Source organism: Mesocricetus auratus, unplaced genomic scaffold (genome assembly GCF_017639785.1).
Source record: "Mesocricetus auratus isolate SY011 unplaced genomic scaffold, BCM_Maur_2.0 Super-Scaffold_100009, whole genome shotgun sequence".
NCBI lineage: Eukaryota > Metazoa > Chordata > Mammalia > Rodentia > Cricetidae > Mesocricetus > Mesocricetus auratus.
Window position 1 is genome coordinate 68,543,064 of NW_024429193.1, and position 14,776 is coordinate 68,557,839.

The following is a 14,776-nucleotide window of genomic DNA, read 5'->3' on the forward strand; positions in this document are numbered from 1 at the left end:
TAAGAGGGACTACAAGTGCTTTTAAGAGGAGAACAAACGACTAATCCCAGGTGTTAAGCACCAGCTTTATGAGATCCCTGTAGAATTGGATCTAGATGATGGGATTGGTGTGTTCACGAAGGGTACTGAGATGGTTGGCTGGCACTCTGCAGGCTAGAATCGTGACTAACCTCCCCCCTACCAAAGGGATTAGCCATTGTCTGCTCAGCATACACTCCAGTTCAAGCTTCCTGCCAAAGCAGCATATGGCGCTGTAGAAGGTGCTATATAGAAAACTTCCAGCATTTGCTAAAGAATGAGGAAGTTAAACTGTGAAGAAAATGGAAGTATTAGAAATAACTGGCCTATATTAAGAAGCATTTGAATAATTTATCTTTTAATGACTTTCAGTCAAATAATATTATGAGAAGAAATAGTTGCTTTCACTTTCCATTAAGAATATACCTAAAGAGCTGGGCAGCGGTGGCGCACACCTCTAATCCCAGCACTCAGGAGGTAGAGGCAGGCAGATCTCTGAGTTTGAAGCCAGCCTGGTCTACAGAGCGAGTGCCAGGACAGCCTCCAAAGGCACACAGAGAACATACTTAAGGTCAGGGTTGTAGGTCAGTGGCGGAGCGTGTGCCTAGCGTGTGTGAAAAGCTTAGCTCAGTTCTTAGCACGAGGAGCGGAATGGGAGTAAGGCAGGCGCACATGGACGCAGGCGCACATGGACGCAGGCACACATGAACGCAGGCGCACAGCCCCTCCCCACATTTGCACTTGCGTATTTGGATTGCACACGTCTCGGTGACTCACATTAGTAAATGCCAAGATAAAGATGGACAGTGGCTGTTTGTGGTGGCCTCGTCACAGACCATCACAAGCACAATAGCCAGGCATTCGTCTTTGTTTTCTGGAAGGCAGGTTGTGTGGACGGGGTCTCTTGCTCATACCCGTGATTCCATGATTGTCTTCTATATTTGTTTATATCATTGTTGGGGCACTATTATTGCGAACAATTCTAATTTCACTCCTTGTCTGACTTTGTCTGGAATGCAGTAAGATACATTGCTGTTGCTTTTTGCTGATTTGTCACCTGCTTTGGGTTTTAAATGAAGCAAAGCTTCATGGGAACCATTTTATGCATGTGCTTAGTGTTTTCACAATCTGGTTGTTTGGAGTTTTGATGACTGTCTCCTTTGTTGTTTCCCGGTCAGTTAATGGAACGCCCAGCAGCCAGCTTTCCACTCCTAAGTCCACCAAGTCCTCCAGTTCCTCTCCAACCAGCCCAGGAAGTTTCAGAGGACTGAAGGTATGAAGGAAGAGATGTGGCATGTTTATGTGAGTCTGTTATTTGTGTATTTAGCAGTTAGGTCTCTTTGTGGGCTTGAAAAGCCTGAGCTGGATCCTGTCATCATTAGCTGGCCTCCTTAACTCCCCCCACATGTGTTGACGTCCTGTGAGAACACAGGGTTGTCATAGGTTGAACGAAATGGGGTGAATGTAAGTGCTATTCTAATTATTGTAGATGGGTTGCAACAGCAAAGCATGGGAATACTGTAATTCATTTTAAAAGACTCTTTGGAGTTGTGATTTTAATACGACTAACGTAATCTGACTTTACTGAAGTCTACAACTTGGGAGAAATATCAGTATAACATTTATACCTGCAAGAAGATAGCACAAGAAAAACATGTACATTTTGGTGAGGAACTTAGAAATAAATAGGCATTAACTATGATGTTAAAAAATATAAAGAATTGGGGGACCCGTGGGGGGGATGACACATGCCTTTAATCCCAGCACTCAGGAGGCAGAGGCAGGCGGATGTCTGTGAGTTTGAAGCCAGCCTGGTCTACAGGGTGAGTTCCAGGACAGCAAAGGCTACACAACAGAGAAACCCTGTCTGGAAAAACAAACAAACAAAAACAACAAAAAAAGAAAAAACCAAGAGAAGAAAACACAAAAGTAAAAAGAAATGCAAAAAGCTGAAAAATACAAAATTTTGACAAGTTTCATTTGATTTAGCAAATCCTAGTTCTTTAAATTTATAAAGTATGCCTTGTAAATCAGCAGTAAATAATTGGTGTTAAACACTGAATATTTACTGACACAATCAAATTGTTTATGTGGTAAAGTGCTTTATAAATACTAAAGTTTGTACAAAGTCATGTATGTATCAGTAAATTGCCTTTCCTTCCCTTTGTGTTAAGCTATATCAGATATACTAGTACCAAGAATACAGCCTCTGAAAATGGTTGCGTAAATACCTCAAAAAAAGTTTTCTTTAGGGATGTTGAAGAAACTTTTTGATTGTTATAATGAATGGCAGGGGCTGCTTGCCATGGCTGAGTGAATAAGGAATGAAAACCTGCCGAGTCTAGAACCCCGATACCTTGAACAGATGCCTGAGGTCTGTTTCTCAACTTCCCAAAGTGGGCAGCATTGTCTACCTGAGTGTAAGCTCAGCTTGCCCTACCCTGAGAAGGACGTGAGAACAAAAAGAGAATAATTCAGATTGCCTTGGTTTGTGCTTGCTTGGTTATGAACCTCAGTGAGGTGCCGGATGAGACTGATAGTATTTAGGGATAATGCATAGCTGTGTCTACTCCTCATTTCTGGACTTACTAAAACTAGCCAGGGTGGTGGCTCCAGTTTTTAATCTCCACATGCAGGAGCAGAGGTAGGAGGATTGCTCAAGGTCAAGGCTAGTCTGGTTTGCATGGTGATTTCCAGGCAATCTGGGGCTACAGAATAAGACCCAATCTTGAAGGAAGGAAGGAAGGAAGGAAGGAAGGAAGGAAGGAAGGAAGGAAGGAAGGAAGGAAGGAAGGAAGGAAGGAAGGAGAAAGAAATCCAGAAAATTTAGTAAGTGAAGCTTGATAACCAGATGGCCTGAGTTTGATCACTGGAAGTCCCATAGCAGAAGATAATTGACTCCTCCGTGTTGTATTCTGACTTATGCATGCAAACATATGCACACACACACACACACACACACACACACACACACACACTAAAAAGATGTAATTAAAAATATTTTAGGGACAGGAGAGAAGACTCGGCAGCCTAGAGCACTTGCTGCTCTTACAGAGGACCCAGGTTTGGTTCCCAGCACCCTCCTGGCAGCTCACAACTGTTTGTAACTCCAGTTCCATGAGATATGACACCCTCTTTCTGGATTCTTTTGACAGTAGTCACATACAAGAAACATTCATACACATTAAAAATAAACTAATAAATCTTTACATTTAATGGTATTTTTCTGAAGTATTAAATTGGCTGAGGCCAGTTTATACTATGATTGACTTCTCAATTGCCAGTTTGTCAAAAATAAAAAATAAAAAGCTTATATGAAATAAAACCATTAATCAGCTGAATGCTTTCAGATACAAAACTGTGTGTAGTCTTCTTAATCAGCTGAATGTTTTCAGATACAAAACTGCGTGTAGTCTTCTTAGCATCCATACAGAGTGTAACTGCTGCATTCACATGCAGTCACAGAAGGTCATGTAGAGGAAGCAAAATAATCTTCAGATTGGGAATAATTTCTGCAGAGTACAGAGTCTAAAATAATAGAATGGTAGCTACTGAATTAAAAATTTTCAGACCCAAAACTGAAAAGTGTCAGGACAATGGCAAGTGCTTTGTGTTAGCCAACCTCTTATTATTATAACAAAACCTTTAGGATGACCAGTTAGAGTGAAAAGGTTCATTTTAGTTCACTACTCTTGAAGTTTCAGTTTATGATCACCCAGCCCCATTGCCTGCTTCATGACCCAGAAGTACTTGAAAGACAAGGGATCTGCTTACAGTGATGTTACCTAAAGAAGAGGCATTTCCAGGAGAGAGACCAAATCCACAATTGTCCAATTAAAGCAAGCTTTATTTAGTACTGGCCGGGAAGATGGGGACACTAGCCAAGTCCATACTGATGATTCCCAGGTTCCCATACTGGTGCTGAATTAGGTTAGCCAGGTGCTTGCAAGGGCAGAACCCACAAGGCTACAGACCTTCCTATCTACTTCCAATAGGGGGCAAGCACTCGTCCTGACATACTTCCTATCTATGTACCTCCCCGCCTACTAGTGATCAAGCACATCCTGTGCAGTTGGGGCAACCAACCTTGTTTATGGCAGTGAAAACACAGGCTTGTTATATTTCCTAAACAACAGTCCCCAGCGTTCCAGGAAGTTATCTGTCCTTGGGCAAGCGGGTTTACAGGTCGACTTCTGTCTGCCCTTGCATGGTTCAGACAGGAGAAGGATGCTATACAGCTCTTGTTTCTGTGACCTAGCTTGAGGAGCCAGACCTTCTATTCCCAGTGTCTCAGGAGTCACATGGGTCAGCCAGTTCCGCCTGGGAGGAGGCTCTTTGGGTCCTTTTTGGAGTCTTCCTGCCAGCCACCCAGCACATTTCCACTCTGATCTCCCCAGACTTCCTGTCCGTATTCCTGCTTGAGGGTCACTCCTCATCAGCTCGACCGCTCTCTTTCCTGACATTTGCTCGGAACCATCCTGTTCCCTGCGATCTTTTTCTCCACCTCTGATATTGTTTCTCCTAATCCCCACCTTCCTGTTTTTGTCCTTGACCTCTCAGCCTGTGATCGCTTTCCTCTGGCAGGGCACCTTGGAGTCCCTAGGATGTAGCTGGCAGCTGCCTTCTGCAGGATTACATCACAGCATTTGGGGCAGGAGTGCACATAGGCAATAAAGAATACTAAATATGTCATCGACTGCCAGATAGATGAAGAAAACATTTCCCTGAACTTTAATTCATCATCTGTCCAAACTGAACACTTTCAAGGCGGTCATAACTTCAGAGTCAGGGTACGCATCTGAAATGGCTGAGTTTTGATGCAGAGAGATGTGCCTGGGAGCCCCCCCCCGCTGTGGGCATTCTTGTTGGTTGAAAGGAGGAAGAACAAAGTCCATGTGGAACATTCCCAACGTCTTGCGATTATAGACTGTCTGATGTACTGATGTTTTATCTGCTGATGTCTCCTGGGTCTGCTGGTGGTGAAAGGTTCCCCCAATTTGTGAGGTGTGATGAAAGCGCTGGCTGTATCTAACCTGATTGGCAGAGCTAGAATGTAACTCTCTGACCCCCTGAACTTGGAACCTTCTTTTGAAAGCTGTGAAATGTAAATCCACAGTAGCTGCTGACCTTAGACAGCTCTGCTCTCCCTGGAGCTTTGGCTTCTCTGGTGTATTTAAAACTAAGTTAATAATTTTCAGAACTAGGGAACTGGCCACTCTGAGGCTCTTTTCATTTCCCCAGAAACACTATGTGGTGACTTCATCTTTGAACATAATTGATTTTGTTAGACAGAAACAGAAACAAAGAGGCAGATTAAGTAGTTTTGAAGACTTGGTGCCCTAGCAAAATAAATCATGGCATTGAATACCAGATGCTGTTTGTACATGGTGGTTACTCGGTTATTTTGGTGAATTTGGGGAGAGTTCAGCCTTCTCGGCTGCAGCCCATTAGGATAGATGAGGTGGTCACCATGCAAACCACTGTGTACCAGTTAGAACCACTGTAGGAACTTTATTTAAATGTGTTCATTTTCAGTACCCCCTTGCTCATGAGCATGGGACCCAGGTGGCTTTTCATGCTAGTACGTTAGTGGTAACTGTGTGGCATTGGACTCAGAGGTTGCCGCACTGACCAATCACCACACCCTAGAGATTATGAAGTTCACAGCGAAAGCATGTCGACATTTTTAACAAGAGGCCTATGATACCTCCAGTCTCTAATGTCCTAAACCTTACTTGGAGAGTTGGATCACTGCTGTGATGAAGTTCTAGCTGATTTTGGCTGACCACATGGTCTGTGGAGGTGTGCTTAGGAATGGAAGGGTTCAAGACAACAGATTCCACATAGCTATCAAGCTATCCACTGCCTTGCTTCTTATTTACATACACAGTGGATTCCGTTTATCATCATTAGCCAGCTACGTATCTCAAGTGCCATGAGTAAGTGGGCAGTTCTCTTAGTAGGGACAGGGAAATGCAAAAACATATTTGCAAAGAAATAGAATTTTTATAGTCATTTCAGTTTCCTGTGTTTTAAACACTCTGTATGTCTCTGGGCCACAGTGAATATTATACATTCTATTTAACGATAGTGTTTCCTATTCAATTTCTGGGCCTGAAATGCCAATGAAAAGCCAATTTTTATGGCCCTAGAGAGCCAGGCTTCATGGTGGGGAAGTCAAGCAAATTTAGTCGTGAGCTGAAGTTATGGCTTAGGGAGCAAAGCCACTGACTCCCTCTCCTGACCTTCACCTCAGGCCGTCAGCCCTGAGTGTTCTAACTATTATCATCGTGTGTCTCCTAATAGAATTGCCAGTCATGGTCAGCATTACCAATGGTCATGTCTTTTCATCTTGCATGCTTTTAAACAGCACACGTGATTGCTGTAGATCTGACTGAACAACAGTGAGAAAAGAAAGGAAAAGTTTCAGTACTGTATTATTTCTCATGTCTTAAACTCTGTTCATCTGTGTTACAGTTACATTATCCCCTTTAATATTACTTTTTTCATGACTTTTTTTTAATGAAAGCCTTATTTTCAAGTAGAGGAATATATTGGATAAGTCACTCCTATTAACTCAGTACAGGGGTTTTTGAAAGTTTTAGCACTTTAAGAAATGTCATTTCAAGAGTTAAAGTGTTGTGTCGTTTGCTAAAACTGTGGCTAACCCTGAAGCCTCTGTTGGGTGTCCTCTGCCTCCACAGGTGCAGAGTCTTCACACTCACTGGTTTCCGTTTGCTAGAGAACGGCTCCCACCACCTGTTCTAGTTCCTGCTTCCTTTCCATGCTTCTTGTCACCCTGGAATCACAGTACAAAGCCGGCTTATAATTATTCGCCTGCACAAGGAATTGGGATAGGAAAGGAGAGGGACTTTACTCAAAATAAATAGTGGGGAGGTTACAGAGGTTCACAGGAAGTCAGTGGGTAAACCCTGCAGTGCTTGAAAGTGAGCATGGAGGTCAATGAGCCTGTTCCAGCCCTTGCTCTCCCCAGGGAGCTTCTTAGGGAGTCAGTGAGAACATTGAGACAAGAAAGGGTTTTGGGTGACTGTTACCTGCTTGTAGGAAACCTGAGCAAGTAGGCCTAGAGGGCCAAGCCTGGCCCTAATGACTCAGGTTGTGTGGGGGCCTGTGTCCTGAGTTCGAGCACTGGAGATAGATGGCAGGTGTCCAGACCTGAACCAGCCAGGTGTGAGCCGCCTCATTCTGGGCAATAAGATGTAGATGTGTGGGTAGACAGATCCCTGTTCCTGTCACCCAGTATAATTTGGTGGCCCAGCCTGCAGTCTGTTTGTTCCGAGTTCTGGGAGTAATTACCAGGGCTCTTTTTCATTTATCTTTGAGATTTAACTTTGTAGAAAAATTTCATTCTTTTTATTTTTATTCCACTAAGGGTTGGGGTATTGGGAATGGCAATGCATGTATTTGTAGTCCCAGCACTCAGGAGGCTTACACAGGGCCTCTTGAGTCCAAGATGAACATGAGCTACACAGCAAGAGCCCTGTCACAAACAGAACCAGACTGGCTAATATTAGCTTAAGTTGGATCTTTTGTTTCTTTGGCCATTTTCAATCTGGAAAAGATTTTATTAGAGGAGGAATCAGCTTGGAATGAATGACTGAACAAGTTACAGAATTGTAGCTCTGTGTTAGGCACTCAAGGGGGAAGCACTCCTAACTGAGGTTGAATTACTGTGCCATGGCAGTGACTTTGCTCAGTGGTTTTACAGGGGTGAACCATCGTCTGCTCTCTAAAGTTCAAGCTGGGTACTGCTGCTTTGCCTTTCAAGAGCAGAAATTTAGACTTGGGGAGTTTAAGTAACTAATAAAGAAAATCATTTGAGTTAATGTAAGTATAAAACTCACTCATGAGGAGCCGTGGTGGGAAATATGCTGGCTGGGAGGTGGAGATAGCCCGGATGTCAAGCTGAAGACCTGGCTGATTTTCTTTGGAAGAAAGGCCCACTGGGGTCTTAGGTCCCTTGAATGTCTCTGATGGTAGCTTGTGGAGTTGGGTTACATGAAACGTGCAAGAGACCAGGTGAACCTGGGGGCGGATCTGACCCGGATGGTGGTTGTAGGGAATGAAATACTTTTTTTTTGTAAGCCTCCTTAGTCTCCTCTCGAAATTTGCTTTTAAACATCCCAGCTTTTAGATGTTTTCTTGTACAGTGCTATCAATTCCGGAGCCACTTCCAAGTTCATTGCCAAAATATAAATAAAATAGGACAAGACAAAAAGATACACTGAAAATCTGATTGTTCACCAATTGTTTTATTGTTTGGAAGTAAAGTGATTGGATGAAGAGCTGGCTGGACATTTAGTCTAGAACTATTAGAACTCTCTGTGGGGCCAAGACTTACATTTGCACTAATTTTGGTAGCTGTTTAGCTGTGATGTCATCAAGCATGCTTTATTTTTTTCCTAATAAAAATTGTATTTACTAAAAGTATTCAGAATGTCAACAAAACAGATGTAGTTTTTTTTTTGAAATTACAGAGTGGTATTCAGTTAACAGATCAATTATCTTCGTATAAGCTGCTGCATCAGAGACAACTGAAGATGGAAAAAACCAAAACAAACAAACAAAAATAAAAAACAAACAAAAAAAAACCTACCGTCCCATGTATCACTAACTTGTGCTGTGCACCAGCAAGAACCACTTTAAATTTCCATGTCACTGTACAGCCCCACACTTTACCAGGCAAGGTCAGTGGCTACTGAAAACACCACCAGGACCGGGCTATCTAAAGACACATTTGGTAGCATGTTACCTATACAAAAAAGATACCATACAGTTTAAAAACAAATCTTACACAGACTTACATTTCAATTTTTCTTCCTTAACAGGAATGAGTTGTGTACAGGGGGGTTTAATGCTTTATAGACACACACACACACACACAAAAAACCTGTGCTAGACCAACTAATTCATCATCATCTTCATCTTCATCTTTGTCTTCATCTTCTTCTGCCTCTTCCTCGTCCTCTTCCTCCTCCTCCTCCTCCTCTTCTCTTCCTTTTTTTCTAGTTGTTTTCTAGTTGCCCTGCATCGGGTTTCCCTGAGCTCTGTAAGCAGCAATATGCTTTCCGTGCTTCTCCTTTGGCGAGGCAGCCTTCCTTCCTCGGGCTGTCTGTCGTCTGCGGCAGTGCAGTCCCGCATCTCTCCTGCCCTCTGCAGCATCACCGATGGGCAAGCCAGGGTGTTCCCCTTTGATTTTTGGGCGATACTCGGAACAGAACAAGAAGAAAGCCGAAGGAGGCCTCTTGGGTGCATTGGGGTCCTTGAGCTTGTTTTTGGTCTCCCTTTGGGGGGGGTGTAGGTTTTCATTTCTCTTTCATAACAGCCTTGTCGGCCTTTGCCATGTCTTCAGATTCCCCTTTTCTCTAGGAGACATGGTCTCCCACCTTTCTGAGCACTTGGAGATCTCTGAGAAGCTGACAGAAGCATCCGGGTGCTGCTTCTTGGGTTCCTCCTGGCAAGCTTGCACAAAGACTGCTTGTGAGGACGTTTGGCCTCTCGGCTTCTTAGGATCGCCTTTGCCCATGTTTACTTGATTTTCGTCTGCGAGGCAAAGTTGCCCAGAGCCTGTCCAGCTCATGCTTGCCCGGCACTGTCTCTGTGGAGCTCAATGTACTGTAACGGCTTTAGAGCGGGAGCCAGACGCGGCCTCCTCACTCTGTCCGCTCTGAAGCATGCTTATTTGTTGAAGTCAAAAGTAGCACAGTTTATCTTAAAAAGTAGTACAGTGTGAATTTTTGTGATATTAAATCTGAATTGAGGTTGCATCTGTGAAATAAATGTATTAGTGTGTTATGTTGTATAAAGGCAAAAAGGAGAAGGAAGTTCTGTGTCGTTTCCTGATTCAGTCATTTGACACTATATAAATATTGTCTGTCACATAAGGACTAGGGAGCTAGTGGTTTGTAAATGTATCCTAATAAGCAATGGTTATTTTCTTCTTAAGCAGATTTCTACTCAAGGCGGATCTTCATCCAATGTGAACGGTGGAGCTGAGCTTGACTGCTGCGTGAGTCCTGAAGGTGCTTCTCAAGCCAATCAATATTTTCATAAAGGAAGTCATCCATCTGAACCTGGTGGCCATCTGAATCCCACCTGTGCCACATTTCTTCCTAACTAGGGATGTGATACGTCACCTGACAGCCCAGCTAGCGTTAGTGAGGTGTTGAGAGTGGGGTCACTCAAGGGCGTGTAGTCTTTCTGCCATAGACTACATTATTCCTGTCTCAGCTCTGAGAACTGGGCTTCCTGTCTGTGCTCTTACTGGTTGGTTATGTGCTCACAATCCCTAGATATTTTTCAGTTAGACGAACACAAGCGTGTTCTGCTTTATCTGGACAACAGGACACATGGTGTTAAGTGGTCTGATCTTAACTCAGAGCCCTGGGAACCCTTTTTTCAGAAGGCTTTGAGCCAGAAATTAGCCCCAACACAGTTACTTTGATAGAACTTTCTTTATAGAACAAGGAGGAAGCTCCAGAGCATTCCTCAGATGGGATCCATCCTCCTAGCTGACCCTTCGGGATTTGTTAGGCTTATTGATTTTTTTGTGGGTTTCTGATTCTAACCAGCAAGGTCAAAAGGAAACTGGTGATTCAGGCATTCTATTTAGGAAATATGCTGAGGGGTTTTCTTTAGTTTCGCTATAGACCTATAAATAATTGCATTGCATTTCATTATTTTCCAAGTACGCAGAAGTCAGTATGAAATGCTGATGTTTCCTTTGCGTTTATCCTTGGTTGCAGGTGTGAATGGAAACAGGTGCTCTGAGTCATTCACTCTTCTGGAGAAATACAGAATCGGGAAGGTCATTGGAGATGGCAACTTCGCGGTAGTTAAAGAGTGTATGGACAGGTGAGGGGGATGACTTGTTCACCCACAGATACGTTTCTCCCTCTGGAGTTTGTTCTTAAGTCACTGAAAGGAGGGCCTTTCTGGGAAGTGTCTCTTTCCCCTTTCCTAAAAGAATCTGTCCTGAGGACTAGCCCTTTGGCATGGCCACAAGCAGTTTATTTTAGTTACATACATAACATTTTGTGTGCATGTGGTCCAAAGGGCTTATCAGAGCTCATCCACCAGCCTGGATAAAACAAGAAACGCTTCTGTAAGACCCACGTCAGGCTCTGCTCAGTGCGCTGTGTTTTTTCATTGGACTTTCACAGCAGCGCTGAACTAGGCCCACAGCTCTGGACAAACGAGCGTGACTGTGGGATCAGAAGAAATGGATTCTGCTTGTTCTTGACCTTTTAAAACAACACGAAAGTCTTGTGTTTCTAGAACACTGTCGTGCCTACTCTGAATGGATGATTTTTATAGTTGTGGCAGGTTTTCTAGAATGTACTGATAATTATAGCTTGTCCATTCTGTTGCATCTCCAGTGAGGGTTCACTGCCTTTTATATATTGCTATGTGTGATACCCCCTGTTTTTGAAGTCTTTTTACAGAGCTCTGGCATACAGACTGCTCCCCAAGAAAACAATGAGGCATCTAAAATGTAACTTCTAAGGACGTGTTAGAAATGTGGTTTATAACATGAGGGGAGAGATTTATACATTCATTACTTTTCCAGACTGGGCCTCATCCCTGTATTCTAATGCACTTTGGCAGAAAGACCTACAGATGAGAGAACACATGTATTCTGAATGATTTCTAAGAATGCTCTGATGGTCTCTATTGAACTGTTTTCATTTGAGTATTTTTTGACCTGTTTAAATTCTACTATGCTAACAGTGAGTAAAAATTAAACAGCATTGGATTAAGATTTTTGTGTCCAATAAGTGATTTCTTTAGTGCCAGGCAGGGGCTATAAGGTGGAAATGATGAAGGCCCTGGCCTTGCCGAAGGCATTGAGGAAAAACAGATACTAAAAGTACAAGGACTTTGCAGTTTTCCTATAGAATCAGGTTGTTTATTTTTCCGTTAATCTGATCCACTTTTCTTTAGAGACCTGACTTGAGATCTAAGTAAAGAAAGTGGTCTTTTTTTTCTTATGTTGGTACAATAGAATTCAAACACGTCTATATGAGTTAATAATGTAAAAGATTTAATTAGCCTGACTTTGTTCTTTTCTTTTCTGTTTTGGGAGTTCCTTCCTCCTGTGACCCCTCTCCACACTGTGTCTGAGGGACAGAAGTGTGGGTGCTGTAGAGGAATTTGGGAAGGAAGTTTATTCTGATTTTAAGTCTTCTCTGGTTATTCCTAGGTCTACTGGAAAAGAGTTTGCGTTAAAGATTATAGACAAAGCCAAATGCTGTGGAAAGGTACAGTATGCACACTTGCCACACAGAAAGAAAGAAGTAATTTGTGGGTTCCAGCGGGGACCTTTGTTGCTGGAGATGGACTACCAGCAACAGAAAGGGAAGTGATAGTTTTCATTCCCCTGTCTTCTAGCGACTTTCAACTCCAAGATGGTAAATTTATTGATCTTGGTTATAATTATAGGAAAACGTAAAACTCTCTTTCCTGGGAGATTCCTAGTCTTAAATTTAGCAACATCTAAAAGGCTAGAACTGAGGGCCATTAAATGTTAGTTACTTATTTCCATGCTAAGAGCTGGCCTTCTAGCTTCAGGAAGCTGGCAGAAAATAAGGTTCCTGCTCCAGAGACAAAAGGTGCCACTACTCAGCACACCAGGTGGCCTGCTTGCTTTGGCTCCCAGGTGATGCCCAGGGGCCCAGCCATAGGCTATACATTCATGGGTTTCTGTAAGACCCAAGGAGCCCCGCGCTTGGACACTTCTAGTCTTAGGAGGCAGCTACTGCAAACCTGCTCATGCTCTTTGCTAGAGGAAATTTAGCTTCCTTATTATCATCAGGGCCAGGAAATGATCCGGCCTTGTCCATCTGTGTTCTGAGGTGTTGGCGGCATAGATATCCCCCGGGCAGGATGCTTGGAACAGTGACTGAGGCAGAAATACCATGAAGTGAATTCTTCAGCACAGTGACACATTCCTGTCTGTCTTACTCTCGACCTGGGTGGAAAGGGTCAACCGATGATGGGCTGCTAGGGGACAGTAAAGAGACAGACACAGAGATTGTGGTGATCCCCTGTGGTGGCAGATGCTACAGGAGAAGGCTGTGGAGCAGCAATGTAACACTAGGTGGCGCTGCTGCCTGCACATGGCTGAAGCACTCGGATGATAGGAGTCCAAAGTAAACTGTAGGCTCCAAGTGCACACTGGATTTTGAAGACTTGAGATATAATGGATGTTACATTTTCAGGTTAATTTTTCCTATTTGCCGTGTCTTTCAGTGTGACTACTAGAAACTTTAGTGTTGCATATTTGAACTGCATTGTAACTCTGTTGGAAAGTCACTGTAGCATCAGAGTACATCGTCAATCCTCCCTTTACCTCCTGCATTGTGACCCTGGACACACACAATGTTTAAGCCTCCTGTGTCTCTGTGTGTTTTCCGTTTAAATATGGTGACTCATAGTGTGTATGTCACAACTGATGTTGTGTGCAACACAAGGCTGCGGCAGTGGTTGGTGGGATCAGGCATAGAAAGCACATCCAAAGCGCCATGTGTCAACCCTGCCAGCATGCCAGAGGACTCGTAGGTGATTCGATAGTACTGGCTTTCACTGTGAAATTGCTAAAAACGAACAAGTAATTTTTAGTGGGCATTTATGAAACCATGTGACTTTAACAGAACATTTAAAATAGTGTTAAGGATTTTCTAGGAAAACCTTCTCCCTAGGAGGCAAATGTGTCAGTTATTATTTTCTCTTGTAATTGTCAGGAAAGCAAAGGTGGCGAGATGGCACTTTTCGGCATGTTTATGTCTGTCTGAGCTTAAGTGATCTTGCATATTCTTTAAACGTTTTTAAATGCTATTTTCTTTGTGTGTGTATGTACGTATGCTGTGTTGTGTGTGTGTTGTTTTGTGAAGTGTGTGTGTACATGTATGTGTTGTGTGTACATGCATGGTTGTGTTGTGTGTGTTTGTGTGTGTGTGTGTGCGCGTGCACACATGCCAAAGACATCTTGCCTAAGTCAGTCTTCTTTGTTTATGCTTCTAGTGGTATTACTAATTCTCAAATGTAATAACTGTTTCTCTACATTTAACTGTTAGTCTTTCCATCTTTGAGATGATCTAAGTACACTGTGTCATGAAATGGGCCATGTTCTATATGACTATTACATTTCCTTCACAAATATTAAGGATGAGGTTAAGCGTAAGTAGCTATTTTCATAGTTAAAGATGATTGCATGTGAGAATTTAATGTGATACACACTGACTGCCTACACACGAGGGGAGAGGCCACTTCAAACATTTGGATTTGTGTCTCCTTGTTACCGAATGTGGTCCTGTTTTTGCAGTTCACAATCTTATGCGTCTCTACATTTTTACATTTTGCATATTTGACCAATAAATTCCATATCAACACTCGATAAAATTATAACTTAAAACTTGATGTTGCAGATTGTTTTTTTCTGCTGTGAAATTACATTTCCAGGTAAAAATAGCATAATTTGTTTACAAAATCTTAGGGGACCATCTAGCCACTGTTATGGGGAACATTACTCACCTCTGCTTTGTGGGTTTTATACGGAAAACTAGTGTGTTGAAAATAACTGCCAGCTTGGGGATGTAGAGACTTTGCACAGTCGTGACTCAGGACACCTGCACCAGCTGTGCAGAGGAGGAAGCCGAGATTCGGGTTAACTAGCTCCCCACAGAGCGGCAGAGGCGGAGTCCTGACTTGAGTTTGGGAACAACCTCTACCTTGGCCA

At 43.0% G+C, this 14,776-nt stretch overlaps 1 protein-coding gene and 1 pseudogene across 8 annotated transcripts in view; one reads left to right on the forward strand and one right to left on the reverse strand.

Annotated features, from left to right (window-relative positions):
- Dclk2 (doublecortin like kinase 2) overlaps nt 1-14,776 on the forward strand; it is a 121,794-nt gene that overhangs the window by 81,705 nt on the left and 25,313 nt on the right. For 5 of the 8 annotated variants that reach the window (XR_005879488.1, XM_040752562.1, XM_040752557.1 and 2 more), the window contains 4 exons: nt 1,197-1,291; nt 9,986-10,061; nt 10,785-10,893; nt 12,242-12,299. Coding sequence is in view for 7 of the 8 variants with exons in the window: in XM_040752562.1 (XP_040608496.1) it covers nt 1,197-1,291; nt 9,986-10,061; nt 10,785-10,893; nt 12,242-12,299 (338 nt within the window). In the remaining variant the exon portion in view is untranslated. The remainder of the gene's footprint in view (nt 1-1,196; nt 1,292-9,985; nt 10,062-10,784; nt 10,894-12,241; nt 12,300-14,776) is intronic. The other 3 variants (XM_040752558.1, XM_040752560.1, XM_040752564.1) reach the window with 1 other exon arrangement.
- Nucleotides 8,278-9,565, reverse strand: LOC101835396 (annotated as a pseudogene).